Source organism: Lipophrys pholis (assembly GCF_963383615.2).
Source record: "Lipophrys pholis genome assembly, chromosome: 15".
Taxonomy (NCBI): domain Eukaryota; kingdom Metazoa; phylum Chordata; class Actinopteri; order Blenniiformes; family Blenniidae; genus Lipophrys; species Lipophrys pholis.
In genome coordinates, this window is record NC_137642.1 from 1606188 (window position 1) to 1623099 (window position 16912).

Sequence of the window (16912 nt, forward strand, 5' to 3'; positions counted from 1 at the left end):
CACGGCGGAGTCCTCCTCCGTGTCGTCTCAACTGGTGCAGAGCACTGGAGCAAAAGGCCTTGAGTGATTTGTCAGTGAAGCAATAAGTGTGGAGAGTCAGAGCAGGGAGCTTGTATATAAGGTCAAATTCAAGGAGTAACATCACGTTTCCACACAATCATTTCCAGGTTGGACTGGTGAACTCATTTCTTCAAATTTGACTGGATTAGACACGTGAATTCGATTCACTTGAACTGCAGAAGTGGATGAAACTATCTCGTGTTTCCAAAAGGGGATTTCTCTGAGGATGGTTCTTCATGTTTCATTGCAGATGATAGACGGTAGGAATTCAGAATACAATAAAATACAATAGGACAATCCTGACCCGTAATTTATGTAAAGTTCCTCAAAGACACTGCTCGCTTCTTTGCTATTCTCACATAGGCAAATTTGTATCTTTCTATCTTCAACTGTCTCAAACTGAGGAGTGGTCAGGTACGTTGGTGGCAGGTTGTGTCTTTGTGGCAGCAGAAGTTTGTTTGCAAGCCTCAGTTTAAAACTTGGGCTGTGAAAATTGCGTTAATGCAGATTGGTCCATCATAAATAATCCAAACAAATATTTTAACAAAATGAACTCTGCTGCACAAAATGAAGGTTTGTGTCAAATTGCCATGTCCCATTCGTTGTGTGTCTGTTGCATTGTGAAACTTTGGTGAAACGAAACGTCTACACTTGCGGTAGTGGAACCTTGAATGTTTTCAGATGTACTTAGCTTGATATACAGAGATTGTTTGTCTCCGAGCCGCTATCTTGTTTTGGTGTAACCACCAAGTGCAAACAGCCCCTGAGCGACACGTCAACAAGTTTGTTGTCTTAGTCGCTGCTGAAGACGAAGTACTCGGGCCACTTTAATGTCGATAAATGTCCATTCAGCCATCCATTTTTTTCTTAACATGAAATGTTTAAGGTGTTTGTGGCAGTTGCACTCGCCACTGTTGGGTTCACCCACAGAGGAACGTAGTCAGATTAACAAAACACCACTCTTTTATTAATAAATAAAAAACTCCCACGCAGCAACTCTACAGCACTGTGTCTCCCGATTGTCACCTCGTGTCTCTGGGCGTCTCCTTTATGGGCAGAGAGGTGAGGCAGCACACCTGATGGGAAACTCTGTGTCTCAGGTTGCATCTAAAGAGGGGAGGCGGATATTTATACCACAATTCGTGACGTGTGTTTTTTTTCTGGGGTTCTGATTGGCTATTATGGCTTCATGCTTCTCGGTACACTGCCCCCTACAGGTTTGGCTGCTCATAGTAGCTCTGAACCAGGTGTATATGCAGGTCTGTGGTCTGTGTCAATGAAGAATTAATTTTATTTTTTTAAAAGGTAGAGGGTGAAGTATCGATTTTTATAAAAAAAACCTGGGTACGTGTAAATGTGGCATAAGTCTGTTTGGTCAAGTAAAATAAAATGTGATTAATATAGCTTAAAAATAAATTATATTTAATCGCAACAAATTGAAATTAATCCACAGCAACCCTGTGATTAATCTGAGTAGAAATCTTAATCATTTGACAGCGCTATTTAAAACTCAAATGGCAACCATTCACTATCTCTGTGGCAGTTTGCATAGTTACCTTACCTTGAGATTGGTTCCACTGGTTGCAGATTTCCTTCTATTCTGCTCACAATTCCTCAAAGGCAATACATTGTTTGCTTTCTCACCCCCCAGTCAATGTGCAGATGTGAGAGTGTACATCAGGGGTGTCCATCCTCGGTCCGGCATGTTTTAGCTCCTCCCAGTTGCAACACACTTGATTGCAATGGGGGCTCGTTATTGGGCTTTTTCACAACCTTGGTGATGACATCATCATTAGATTCAGGTATGCTGAAGCAGGGGGAGAACTAAAACATGCAGGACAGGGGTCCTCGAGGACCAGGGTTGGAAGCCCCTGGTGTACACGAATGATAGGAACCAGTGATGGAGAAGACTTTGTCCCATAAGGATTTGTTGTTTGTCAAAGTTGGGGTTACGGAGTTTAGTTTAAAATGTGTGGAGTGTGCCAGCTGGAGTGTAGGCATGTCAGTTAGAACCAGGTTATTTAGGGAAGTCTATATTTCCTATGATGATGGGCCGTTAGACTTAGTTTATGGAGGATGTGATGATGAGGTTATGGGTGTGAATGTGGCAGACATGTCAAGCAGCAGAGTTCTGGATGGACGAGAGGATATGGAGTTTTCATTGGTGATCCATAGAGGAGACTGATGCAGTAATCCAGATGAGGCGCTGAATGTGTGGATGATGGTCTCAGCAGCTCTGGAGTCTTTTTTAAATGTTAAAAAGTGGCGCATATTCCAAAAAAACTAAAACTAACATGAAATCTATTAAAAAATAAACTAAAAATAAACTCAACAAATTTAGCAAACATGCAAAAAATTTTAACTATAACAAAATTGGAGGCATGAAGCCAAAACAAAATAAATTTCAACTTCAACTTCAAATTCTAAACTGCTATATCCTTGGCCAAGACTTTATTTCAGCGCTGCAGTTTGTCAGTGTGGAGGTGGTGAGGGACACCGATCTTGGTGGAGATGAAGAGCTTGGTGTCCTCAGTGAAGCAGTGGACCTAGAGCCAATGGAAGCAAATGATGTGACCAGGGGCAAACAGGTGCAGAATGAAGAGGGTCTGAGAACTGAACTATGGGGGACACCTTCGAGGAAAGAAACCAAGCTAGTGCAGGTAGAATATCCAGACAGAAAGCCGAACAGCGTAACAAAGCTGGTTTTCTCATGTGCTTCAAACATGCTTTTAAATGCTTACAATGCTTCTGTGGTTACAACAAAACAGTCGACATGCTACATTGGTGTCTCTTTCAGAACTGGAATTGATTTATTTATTTCAACACAATTTGTGAGATTCAGCATCAGATAAATTATATATATATATATACTGTATATATATATGCAGTTATATATTACACCTCAGTGAGTCACGTTTTTTTCTGAGAACAGAAAAAACAACAGTACAACAGGGCTACCTTAGGACGATCACTCAGTACCTAAAACCAGCTCATGTGAACTTGCATCATCTTTACAAGCAGCAGAAAACAGTGCAGACCCGAGGAGAGACGTCTTGCCTGGAGATGTGGCCGTTCTCAACTGAAGAGGAAAAATCTTAATCTCCACACAATCCCACTGTGTGCTCCCACAGCAACCTTTACTGTTTCTCCTTCCCTGATTCAGTCCCCGCGGGGAACCTGAAGAGTTTGTTCTTTGATTTCAAAGCTGATCATAACAGCAAGCTCTGTGCTTTCTGAGAGTTGTTTGTACTGAGAGACTTAAGCTATATAACCTGCACTGCAGTGACACAGAGCGAAGCCGGGTTTGTCATTTTTTGTTCTTCTATAAAAACCCCTCTTCTTCACAACCTTATCATTTTGTGACTATCTGCTGTGGTAAATGCAACATATTGATTTCATAAAGCGGAATGCCAGCCAGAAAATTATTGGCTCTGCACTGTAAAAGCTATTTGCACATCAGTTCAAGAATATGGATTTTTACTTTACTTCCTCTGAGAAAAAAAATCACTTAAAATTACACACACACACACACACACACACACACACACACACACACACACACACACACACACACACACACACACACACACACACACACACACACACACATCCGTTCTCAAAAATAGAAGGCAAAGAATTACATTCAAGGTTATATTGATTTTTTTATTTTTTTCGGCTCCACACTTTCCCATGGTTGTTACAGAGTTGGGTGACTGTCTAAAGCTCTGCTGCAAAATAGGACTTTAACACAATAAATGATCTTCTTGGATAAAAGCACAAAATGTTTAAAGAGCAAGACGTAATTAACATATTTGAAAGCGCACGGAAACGTGTTAAATTGACTGTTTGTATTGGAAACAATGAGATTCTAGTAAAATCCATTAATAAAACAGAAGCTGAGCTCCTGATCAGAGAATCTGCTGCAGCGTGAAGAACACGCAATATTTAAAGACAGTCAGAGAAAAAAACAACAAAGTACAGGGCTATGCAAACATCATGAACAACTGAGATATTTTTACCACTTTCATCCAAATAAAACTCAACCGGAGCAGAAGAAGAAGATCTCACTGAATCTGAAACGGAATCTTACTTACCAAAGTTCAAGACGTGTGTGTTGTAAATATCGTGTATGTGGTCAGCACATATTCTTATTCTTTTGTTAATGTCTTGATAAATGGTCAAGGTGAGGTCGGAAGATGTGGATTCAGGAGGCCTGACACTGTAGTTGGCAAAAAAATTAAATATTTTACTGTCAAAAAGGGAAACCAAAAATGGAAAAAGCCCCAGGGAGCGACGTCCACAAGAAAACACTGAAGCACAGAAACACAGAAGGACTGACAACTAGAAAACACAGGAAAAGGCCATTATACACTAAAGCCACCAGGTGACAACAATGGGATACTAAGGTCATTTTTAAATGTACTTTATATGTATTTAAAGAAATTGTGATATTTCTCTGCATTTGGGCCTTACATTTACAGATAAATGCAGCTACAAGTCTCCGCATATTCTATTTTTTTAAAACTGTGGCCACAGTGGCGATTTAGAAAAACTATGTGTCTCGGTTTGCATCTAAAGAGGTGGAGACGGAGATTTACGTCACAATATGCGACGGAAGCATCATCGGTGTCACCTGTTTACAACCCGTGTCGACCTGGGATGAAAATGGATCCAGTGAAAGCTGCTTGTTCTTGTGCCTTATTTGTTTTATATTCCAACGCCACAGTTTTGAGGAGCTCCGCTTTTTTGTCGGTCCAAACAAACGAACTGTTTCGCTGAAAGAACAGGAAATAACTTATATTGTAAATATTGTAAGCAAAGCGCTGAAAAAATTATCAAATTTTTGCAAACACAAAAAGAAAATGCCACCATAAAGATTTATTTTTTCTCACCTGAGAAACCACTCTCAAAAAACATTTGACAGAACTGTGTGTGTGTGTGTGTGTGTGTGTGTGTGTGTGTGTGTGTGTGTGTGTGTGTGTGTGTGTGTGTGTGTGTGTGTGTGTGTGTGTAAGAAGATACCACACACTGAGCTGTTGTTGATCCATCCTTCTTAAAATAGGAGCAAAACTGAAAAAAAAGTAAAACCCCTCCAACCATTTATAAATCACATCTTAAAGCAACTCTACCGATTTGTAGTTCAAAGCTTGACGAAATCAGTCAAAATGAATGAAATGTGTGGTTTGTTGAGTGAGAGGAGATGAACAGTTGGAGATAGTAGATAATGCTTCTTTCTCTGTTGGGCAGGATAGATGAGGGGTGTCAAACATAAAGCCCGTAGGCAAAAATCTCCACACAAGAGGCTTAAATCCAGCCAAACCACCATTTGTAAAAATTTCAAGACAAAACATAGATTTTTTTTAGACAAAGAGTAGCAGACACAATTCAACACTGAGACCCGAGCTGAGATATTTTCCATAGTGATTGTTTGGTTTTGTGAAAATATTGACAATTTCTGTATTACAACAGAGACAAACTTTAAAGTTCAAATTTAAATGTTATCAAAGCACTATTTTATTGGTCCGGCCCACTCTGGGCAAGATTCTAATGCACATGTGTCCAAACGGGTCAATTATGGCTGGTGGTTCATTCTAGAAATATAAAGGAGATTTAACACTGGACGGAGCTTGAACAGGAGATGGTAAAAAAATCATGCTCCAGGTGACTGAAAATGTAAAATCTTACAGAAAGGCAATATTTCAGTGACATACTGTGCTCGAGCCAGCCGTTCTTTCTTTGTCTTTCATCAGGATCAAAGCCGTTTTTAACTTAAAAACAAAGCTGACTCAGCGACGTTGCACTACATTATTAAGATCGTACTTTGGAAGCTCACAAAACACATGCAAATTTTGCTTGAATATACAGTTCTTTGTTCCAAAGAGCCGTTTGTTTCCGTTCTAGTTTTAAGTTCAGTAAAGTTTTGGTTTTGGTTTCCAGTAATCGAGCTGTGTTAATTCCTCAACACTCTACCGGAGCAGTACAATAAAACACCAGCATGGAGGAAGAGAAGAAGTTTAAGCAGCTTCAAGAAGAACTCATGTTTTCTAGGGAGTTCCAGACTGAGTGAAATAATGCAGAGACGAACACAAACAAATGGACAAATTCCCACACGATCGATCTTCAGGAATGTATCAAGGTATCCAGACAGTATTTATTTATCCCCTTGGGTAGGTTTCTTGCTCACGGTGCATAATTATATTGGGCCAAAAATCATCACATTGTTTTCAGCGTTTTGCCATTTTCGTGGAAACAGACATCGTTTTCAAAACGTCACGTAAACATGAAACTTATCTGAAACGAAAATGCAAAAATGATGAGTTTTCACATGAAGCGTGGCCATGTAAACTTACCTGCTGGGAATGTTTCATATTGTTTCCATTTTTGCTTGTTTTCATTGTCAATAAACAAACCTAAAATTGCATGAAACATATCAAAGTATATTGTTTAAAGTCAGCAAATGAAAGTTGTGTGGGGCCAGCTGAAGCCTCAGCACAATAACAGCTGAAGGCTGAGCGGGTTTACAACTTCTCAAACAAAATAAAAACTGATGCAATCACAAACGACACAGTGGAAATTTTTCATTTATTAATTAGGGATGCACAAATACTGGTTGTGTAATGTTGGTGTCTAAGTGTCTACTCCGTGTAATTGACTTTTAAAGCCCGTTTTGGAAGAAAACTAAATTTTCTTTGTGAGTATTTTATTGACAAGCTTTTATTGGACAAGCTTTTCCGATGATGAATTCCCTTTTTGAAATCTCGCAGATAGTGAAGCTACTGAGGAAAGCAATAGTAGATCTTACTTTCATGTGTTTTCTCATCATTTCGTGGTGGAAGTTCGGTCTTTAAAGGCAAATTCAGGAAACATGTATTCTGAAGGCAAAATGGAATGTTGGTCTTTAAAAGGATTCATGAAAATGTTTGCATATCTACAGACTCTGTTGTACTGCTCTTTTATAGGGTGTAAGTCAGTGCCGGGCTTCAAGGAGTACTATTCAAACTAGAGGATCATTAACAGTCAAACTAGGACTTATCTGCTAAGCCAAAGTAATGATCGTACTCCAGAATTGATCTCTCTTCCTACCACTTCTCTTTTCATGTGTGTCTCTTTGAAAAATGACCTGAGAGAGAATGAGAGGCAGACACCGGCCAAAGAGGGGGTAGCGTTGCTTGGACAGAGAATTAATGGGGAAAGAGCTTCAAAGCTGTTTGTGTTACTCAGGGGGCCGAGCAGGAGGTGGGAAGAAGAAGAAGAAGAAGAAGAAGAGAAATGGAAGTGAAAATAGACATGAAGGAGAAAATGGTTTAACTCTATCTGGAGATGGAAGGGAGGTCAGACGCTAACTAAATGCTCACTTCATCCGCTTCCTTTCACTCCACAGATAAAGTCAAGGCACATCATGTTATTTATTCAAAGATGAATGGTCGGTTATCGTCTCTGACAGCATTACATAAATAAATGCCAATTTTCTGTTTTCTCTTTATCGCCTTTCCTCCACAACTCACAAGATTCACTCCATTTTCAGGCCATCAAAACTTTGAATTTACAACCTTTGGATCAAATCTCAGCACACAGAAAGTGGTCAGCATCAGCGTAAACAAACTCTGAGCTGAAGATGTTCTAATCAGCCTGAAGCCTGGGCGGTGAATGTGGTGGGAAAAGCTCAGCCAAGGTTAGCATCAGCTGACTCGCCATCATCAACGCTTCAGTAACATCGCAGCCGATGTGGCAGCGCTCCAGAGAAAGCAGACCAGAAATCAACAACATGCTGGTTTATTAAAAATATTCTGTATTTTCTGGGCTACAAGTTCCACTTTCTTTAGTTGTTCGGCTGGTCATGCAACTTACATATCAAAATATATTGGTACATACCATCTGAGACCACTAGATGTCTCCATATGTTCACAGAAAGCTGGTACAGTACTACAAAAAACATCTGTTACTGGATATAATTGACAGAGTGAGTGGAATGTCACCAAAACAAAAAAGCTATACACTAGAATTCAAAGAAAGGATTATAAAATATGTAGCAGAAAGAGTTCAAGGTGTGTGAGAACCGAAAGTAAAGCAGAAAAACTGTTACCATGACTAAAGGCTGATTTCACAGAAGGTTTTGGAACAGCTGCTGGTACTGGACTATCAACAGTTACATGTGGACATGGACAAATACATTGAATTATGTTTTTTTACTCTTCATGACACATTTGATTGATTGATTGATTGATTTTATTTAACAGATGGGTCTCATGGTCTGGAAAATACGGTAATTTGAGTTACTGAGTAAAACAAAGGGCTACTCCTGTATTTTCTGGATTATACATTTATAAGTAATATCTTTTTTAGTGGTCTGGCTGCTCGTGCAACTGAAGAAGCAAATTATATATCAAAATATAACATTCCATATGATCTGGGAACACTAGAGTTCACTGTATGACCGCAGAAGAAAATAAAGATGGCTAATCGTGGCCTAAAAGCATGACGCACACAGCTGAAGAACAAATTCTTACAAGGTTCTGGAACAAAAGACACTGCACCATGATTATCAGGTTACATCTGGACAAATAAATGCAACCTATTCATCAGTCAGATATACATGTGTTTTTCCTCTTTATGAGGCATTTTTGGGTACTTTTGACTTGTACCGAGAGGCAACTTGTGGCTCAGAAAATATGGTACTATTGTTTTTCTATATTTCTGAAGAAAATAAGATCAGTAAATGGCAAAAAGTTATATGTAGTTCTGCAAAATAGATCACAAATGTATTGAGCTATCAACATGCACAATAAACATATCCTGACTGAACCGCAAGAATGATTTTCTTATATTTTCATGCACTGTGAATAGTCTGCACTCGATGCCTCCCACTAGGTAGATGTGAGGTCACTGAGGCCCCGGTCACACGACAATGTTATAAGTGAAAATGCATCTTTTTGTGTTTCCGTTACAGAGAAGTTTTGCGTTCACACATTTTTGAAAACGATGTCTGCTTAAACGGACACAATGAAGTTAGCATGCTGGGCCATGAGCTCACTCAGTTTGCTCTTGTAATGAAACAACACACTTGTGCGGGCAAAGAACAATCTGCTCTAAACATTGACAATGGGAGAACACTGACATTCTAGTGGACAGACCACCAAGTTGGATTGTTATTACAATGACTGTCAAATATAAAACTACCAAGTCCCAGGAGAATATGGACTCGGAGTCATGACCCTCTGGAGGAAACATTGTTCTATTGTCCACATGTGCAGGGGAAGTATTTACTACAGCCGTGGTGCACATGCACAGTGGCAGTGTTTCCGCTGGCCACACAGAGATGGGGTCAGAGCGTTTTCCAGATGTTGTGTTGCCAGTGGCTCTGAGCGTTTCGTTTGTTCGTTCGTCCGTCGCTACGACGAGGACCATCAATTCACTGGTTCATCTGTGGATATGCAGATGGCTGGTGAGCCCAGTCTGCGCTCTGAAGGTTCTTGTGCAGTGTGGACAGGGAAATGAGGCAGCTGATGGAGAACTGTTTGTGCAGTACTTCCTTATCTGCCTGCGATGCTCCGCTGCAGCTGTCCTGCTAGCGTCACAGGATTTGGCACCATTTTGAACAACAAGACGCCATTTTGATCTGTCAACTGCTGTGCTCACCCAAGAAGTAGGTTCGATGTTGAAGGCCCTCAGTGGACCTCTAAGGTTCTTCTCCTCTGGAGCATTTGCCATGTTGGACCTTGCCATACATCAGTTTCTTTGGGGGCCAATGGTCTAGCATGCGGATTACATGGCCTGCCCAGCGCAGCTGTGACTGCATTACGATTGTGTGGATGCTGGGCAGGTTGGCACTGGTGAGCACATCAGTGAGGAGTTGCCTTTGGTTCTTGGTGTTTTGCAGAGTCAATCTGCAGCTGAAGCCAGTTTGCTGCACGTCTTGTTCATATTTGCTCGTTCTGCTTTTCTGCTTTTCTTCAGCTGGATGTGTATTTCGCTGGAGGCAGACGCGATTTAATTAGGCTGTCAGTGGCAGATTGGCAGTTTCCTCCGCCTGCTAACACATCAACATAAACCTTTCCCGCACCTGATTGGACAAACAGCGCTCGGCGAGCTGTCGCTCGTCACCGCTGACACTGATCAAACCTGAAAAGCAAGTTAATGAATGTGACATTTCTCTGCAGATATTCTCCAGTAAAAGCATTTAAATTAGCATCCTGCTGCGTTGCGTCTCTCTTTCCTTCTCTGTGATTGCTTGAAAGTTGGAGCGATCTATACGCATCTATACTTCACAGCGGCTGCAGAGGCTGGAAGTGGGTGATGTCTGGGTGCAGTAATGCAGCGCTGCTCTCTGATTTGCTTTTGTTCTGTTGTTCATGAGCGACTGGCTGGAGGCTGTTTGGGTGAGCGATGACGAGCTCTCTCCGACCGAGCGGGCTTCAGGGTGGCCGAGCTTGAAGAAACTGAACCAACACACACGCACGCACGCACGCACGCACGCACGCACGCACGCACGCACGCACGCACGCACGCACGCACGCACGCACGCACGCACGCACGCACGCACACACTATAAGTGCACATACTATGTGTGTCAAACCAGCACATCCCCACCCTCCAACCTCACCCAACATCGCCACTCTTTTATCTCTCTCATTTCCAGTCGTGCTGCTTCCGGCTGTGAGCAAATTCATTCTGGGGGGGGGGGGGGGGGGGGCACTGAGTGCCTGCACACCCTCTTCTGCATTTCAGATTAAATTAAAGATGGCTAGTCACTCATGCACGTCGACACTTGAGTAATTTGTTTCAGTGTCAACGTCAAAAGGCTGAATTCTGACCTTCAGGGGCCTCTGACGTCCTCTCGTCAGCATTAGCAGTGTATTGTCATCAGTCAGTCGAGCTGAATGTTGATTAGCAGAAAAATTGTATGTCTTCCTCTATAAACTCTTCAATATTTAAGTTTTATTTTAGTTTGAACAATCTCTCTTTGAGTGTAAAATCACACCAATCAACCTCCATTTTCTACGACGGCTGCCATTTCTATTTTCCTAAACTATGGCATCATTTGTTACCATATTTCTCTAATTTGTTGCATGCTCAATTCAAATTTAGTGTTTTTGATGATGAAAACATTAAATATAACAAGGTCAAGTTTATTCTTGTTGAACATTTTTTGTTCCAGTAGAGAAAAGGTCTCATTTCAGTGGAACCACCAAGGACTTTAATGAAAGTCAGTTATTTTTGGCATTATTCTACAAGCGAAGACTAAACCATTTCGGTCAAAGCTTCCGACCTAAACCAAATACTTTCTTCGTGTTTGCAGATGCGAAGCACTCAAGGTGTGTCGATTTGGCCCGTGGGATTCGTTGGCGGCAGAGCGTACGAGCGCCCGCTGGTGTCCGGGGGGAAAGTTATCGGCTGGTACACCGGGTGGAGACCCGACCGACCGTTTGCCACCGACATGGCAGGTAAGAGGCAACTGTAATCTCCTCAAGTAATAAACTGTAACATGGCTGGTTGAAAGTGTTCTTGAATAAACTAAAAGACAGAGTTTGTGGCTTTTATATCAGAAAACTGAGAATTGACAAAGACGGAGCTCATGACAAGGTCCGAGGAACTGCATCCTTTAAGACCCACACTAGACCATCGAATGTTTAAAGCAGTGATTTAAAAAAAACTTTTTTCTGATTCTAAAAATTAGGTGAGTCAGCATTTAATTGATTTATGTCAAAAAACTACTAAGTGTAAGTGTTTACATTGAAAGTGTATCATTTCTAGAAGTTAGAGAAGCAGACTTGGGATAGAGAACTTGCAGGTTCGAAACCCACAGCTGACATGTCACCACTGTGGGTCCCTGAGCATGACCCTTGACCCCCATCAGCCCCTTAATGTGACTGCACTTCTGCTGACAAGTGACCCATATCTGATATGTTTTGGGACCGTGTGAACGTTGCAAGTCAGATTTTTGCAGACCACACCCTGGCCTCGGTCATTTGTGTTACCAATTCAGATATGCATCTGATGTCTTTCAATGTGCCGCCGTCTGAATGATCCAGTCGCAAATATGCGACTTCCACGTCATTAACGTGATTGAAGAGACGAATCTGCGCCGGAAGAAGCTGCTTTGCCCGAATGTTGAAAGCTGTGCTCTCTTTTTTCTCAATCTCCTTCTAACCCTCGTCATTTTGTTTAGATTTTGTCAGCTCCAATCGCACAACTACTTGAAAATGGATATAGACACACTGACCAGTGTTGCCAGATATGGTGGGTCTCCCCCAATTAGGGAACCAACATCTCTTCTCTTTCAACTTTGTTCATTTAGTGCAGTTGTGTGTTTAAGACGTGCACCATCTTACAGATATAATAGTTTTACATTTTAACATGATTTCTACAAATATTGAGATTGGTTTAGTGACTGGCTGTTACGTTGGGGTTGGGCTGGAAACAGTGAGTCACATCTGGCAACCCTGGCGTCGGTGTAGCATCCATTTTTGCTCTCTGGGGTCAGATAACGTTCACATTGCAGTCCGATGGAGGTGGCGTTTAATATGTAGTGAGAATGATAAAAAAAATGGACCTCGGCAAAAATCGGATTTGACCATCAAGTAATGCAGTGTGAACGTAGCCTCAGTTCATCATCTGCAAAACGACTCATGTTTTTGCATGAGTATGTGATTTAACACACTTCATGCAGGACCTCAGTGAAGCACGTTGTTGTTGGTCTCATTGGAAATTCTTAAGGTTTCTGAAAGGAGAACGAGAAGCAGAAGTTTCAGCTCGCTGAGGCGAACAAAGTCTCTCACATGCTTATTGTTCATTGATCACTCAAGTGATCGAGCAGATTGTTCTCTGATTGTTGGCCTGATTCATGTCCATACATATTGATGTGTCCTTGGGCTCGACACCAAACCTCCAGATTTGCTCAATAAGATCAGAGCTGTAGGTTTGAAGAGTCTGATGTCCAATTCTGATCAAATAACCGATAAGGTGGCTTCTTGAATGAGCTTCGGTTAATTAACGACTGATTGGCAGTGGAGCCATCTGAAGTTACTTAAGTCAGAAATCAAAGAGTTCATAAGACAAACGAAACACTGCGGTCCCTTTCACTCCTCGCAGAATCTCCACGGAAAAACAACAGGAAATTGAAATTCACATCTGGATCGTTGGAAGAGCTTTTTCTCCCCGGCCATGTGGCTGAATCAAAGCTGCTCGGGTGATGGTGGGAAATATGCATAATCAGCCACTCTTTAAAGCTCTCGATGCTTTGTGGAAACATCAAAAGACTTTATCGATCAGCACGCTGATTACAGAACGGCTCTTCGGCTCGTTGGCTTTCATCAGAGCAAAGAAAGCTAAAATAACACGAAGTACTCTTTGTCTGCGAGTTTACCTGCGGAGATCAGATTGAGTGTTCCTACTCTGCTTTTTAGTTTTTTCATGGATTAATTTGCCGTAAAATGAGATCTCGTCTTTCCAATTTAATGTTCTGACTGTTACACCTCCGCTCAGGAGCTGCTGCACTACTTTGCCTGGTTGTTTATTCCTGAGATAAATCACCACGGAGGACTGCAGGGCGATATTGAGTGAAGCGGCGACATTCCGGGAGGAATCTGAACAGGAGGAATCAGCCGACTGAATCTGAACACCTGTTTTAGATGCAACGTGCTGCTTTAGAAAAACTGCTGCAATTAGTCAAATAAGTGTGAGCTGCACTTTTTAATGACTTAAATGTATAATATAATGCTTACTGGACTCCACCTCACCATCAGTTTAATGAGCAGCACACTCTACGTTACCATATTTGATCGACTATGGCCATGATTGTTTTATATGGATAACATACAATAACTTGTAATTAAGTTGCACACATTGATCTGCTCTTATTCTACCTGCTGCACTTTTCTCTGATTACGAATATGAAACATCTCACATGGCACAAATAGCTATAAATATTGTATTTGAAGAACATGGAAACACCTTATGTTCCAATAACAGATGAAGTGGTGAGATTTGACAAGTTTGTACTTTCTCCCACTTCTTCTCCAATATGTTTGTATATGTACATTGATATTTGAGCTCTACTTTATTTCATACTCAGCATTAGTCAAAAATGACTTGTTTCCATCTTATTCATGCTCAGCAATACCCTTAATAGCCTTAATAAATATTATCTTTAAAAGTGCTGTCTTCTACTGTTTGCAATAAGTGTTTTCCTTCTTTTTTTTTGACATCTGGCTGCAGGAAGCTTTTCACAGGAGAAAAAAAAAGCTGGATACAGTTAGAAATAAGATGTTAAAGTAGAACATTTCCCTCAAGAGTTTCTGTGTGTGTGTGTGTGCGTGCGTGCGTGTGTGCGTGCGTGCACGAATAATAAACATCCACTGACTGAACACAAATGGGTTTTAATGTTGCTTCATGTCTGCTGGATGTACAAACTGGTTCCTAAATCGATGTTTAACCTCGATGAAAGCTTCCCTGGGAGATTGCGAACATTACTGTGAATAAACAACTTTATTAAAGTCTGCAGCTGGGAATTTCTTCATGAGTTCATCGCAGGAGCTTTAATGCAGACATCAACCAAAGAGGGTGGATAGAGAAGCTGTTTGACATTGCAGCCCACCATGGTGCATTATTGTTATTTACCACAGAATGTGTTTTATATTCATACATTAGAGGAATGTTGTTCCATTGGGTCTGATGGCAGAGCAGATTGTCTTCCAGTCTCAAGATTGTTACTTCTGTCCTCCATCGCACCATGCCCATGTATCCATATGTCAAAGAGGCCTTGGGCGAGGCTCTTGGTCAAGTTGCTCCTAAAATTGTACTCACCGTCGATGATAGCTTTAAACATCTGTGTGTGATGAATCCAAGGACAGTTTCAAGCTTAATCACACACTAAGGCTCCGTTTACACGACAACGGTTCTCAGAGGCCCTGAAAATGCAGCTATTTGAAAACACTCTGTGGAAACGGGGCAAAGTGCAACTTTTGCCGCTATGGTGCATGCATTGTAAATAGTTCTTCTGCACATGTGTGAGTAGATGGACAATAACAACAATATTTTCCTCCAGAGTGCCATGACTCCCTGTCCACATTCTCCTGGATCGGTAGTTTTTTAGTTGACAGTCACAGTGATAACAATTCAACTTGGTCGTCTGTAATACGAAGGTACTCCAGCCGAATGTTTATAGCGTATTGTTCTAAGTGCATGTGTTTGTTGTTTCAATGCAAAAACAAACAACAGTACCGCTCATGGCTCAACATGAAAATTACACACAGTAGTTTTCAGCGTTTCTGCCATTTCCATGGATATGGAATGCAAAACTTGTCTGAAATGAAAAACAACACATTTTCACTGCCCCAACCAGTCGCGGACCCGGCTTGTTTTCTGCCCTGGGCGAACACCCGCACCGACAAGGTGGTGTAATTCTATTTTGCTCTCATGCCCCTGTACAGATTGTGCCCTGGGTGGCTGCCCACTTCACCCACAGCAGAATCCGCCACCTGCCCCAACTCAATAAACACCAAACCCAAAAAATGACCACAGAAAAATAGAAGCTGTCTAAAAAAAGTGTAATCCTGCAGCCAAACACCAAACATGAACTGTTTTCTGGAACGTGATATTATAGCAACTTCCAAAAAGTAATCGAGTATGGCCGGGGTGTCAAACATAAGGTCTGTGGGCCAAAACTGGCCCACAACAGGCTCCAATTTGGCCAAACCACCAAGAAAATAGCAAAAATTCCAAAGGAAATATTCCTTAAGAGTAGCGACACAACACAACACGGAGACCGGAGCGGAGAGATCTTGTTGTTCAAAGTTGTCAGGATGTAAGAACACGGATAATACAACAGCTATAGGTTGTTTTTTGTTCTTTTGACATTTCACTGTATTTTGCACCAGAAGGTTTCATTAAAACTGGCTTCATCTTGAGATAAGTTTTGTGAAAATAAAATTCACATTTTCTTTACGTATACTCTGCGACACAACAAATAAAACTTTAACGTTTGAATTAAAAGTTATTATAAACACTATTTCACCGGTCTGGCCTGGTTCTGGGTGGCCCCCCAGCTGAAATGTGTTTGACCTCCCTGGTTTATGAAACATGAGTCCAGCTCACTGTAAATGTCTGTCATCCTTGACATTTTACTGATGCTGGTGTGAAGTCCTCTCCTCTGCAAGACCAGCCAAGTGTAGAATTGTTTACTGAGTGGAAATGTGTGTGTCTCTCTCAGGATGTGTTGTGATGAAGTCATGAGTGCATCGAACTGCTTCCATGATATTCTACTGCAGTGCTGCGAATGCATCTGGGGCAGTTAGTGAGTTTCCCGTCGGAAACTCTGCCTCCCAAATTTGCCCATGCAGTTATTATGTGAGGAGCAAGCAGACGCCCACATCAATCTGTTTACTTTTTCATATCTCCTGAGTAGAAATCCAATCATAGGAGTGATCAGCGCCCGCATTCCCCCCTGACCCAGAGAGAAAATAATTCATCACACTGACCAAATAATAACACCCCGCCAGTCAGCGCTCGTTATCCCCCTTCACCTGCACACACACACACACACACACACACACACACACACACACACACACACACACACACACACACACACACACACACACACACACACACACACACAAACAGGCATTCCATACATGCACAGGTTCACTCCCTTTAACTTCAATTAAAGTGTGATAACGAGAGCGAGCCTGTGGTTTTCCACCTGCCCTGCGGCTTTTGCAGCTCCTCCAACATCTCAGTCCTCCATCACAGGCCACGTAATCTCTCTCTTTCCCCCTCACACACACACACTCACACACTCATGCTGTAATTATCAGCCTTAGTTTTACACTGCTCTGTATAATTACGCTGTCAG

At 41.6% G+C, this 16912-nt stretch overlaps 1 protein-coding gene across 1 annotated transcript in view; it reads left to right on the forward strand.

Moving 5' to 3' along the window:
- The window catches only part of b3gat2 (beta-1,3-glucuronyltransferase 2 (glucuronosyltransferase S)), a 73244-nt gene that overhangs the window by 16051 nt on the left and 40281 nt on the right, over positions 1-16912 (forward strand). Inside the window, exon 2 of the mRNA XM_080482412.1 lies at positions 11357-11501. Within this exon, the coding sequence (XP_080338538.1) occupies positions 11357-11501 (145 nt within the window). The remainder of the gene's footprint in view (positions 1-11356; positions 11502-16912) is intronic.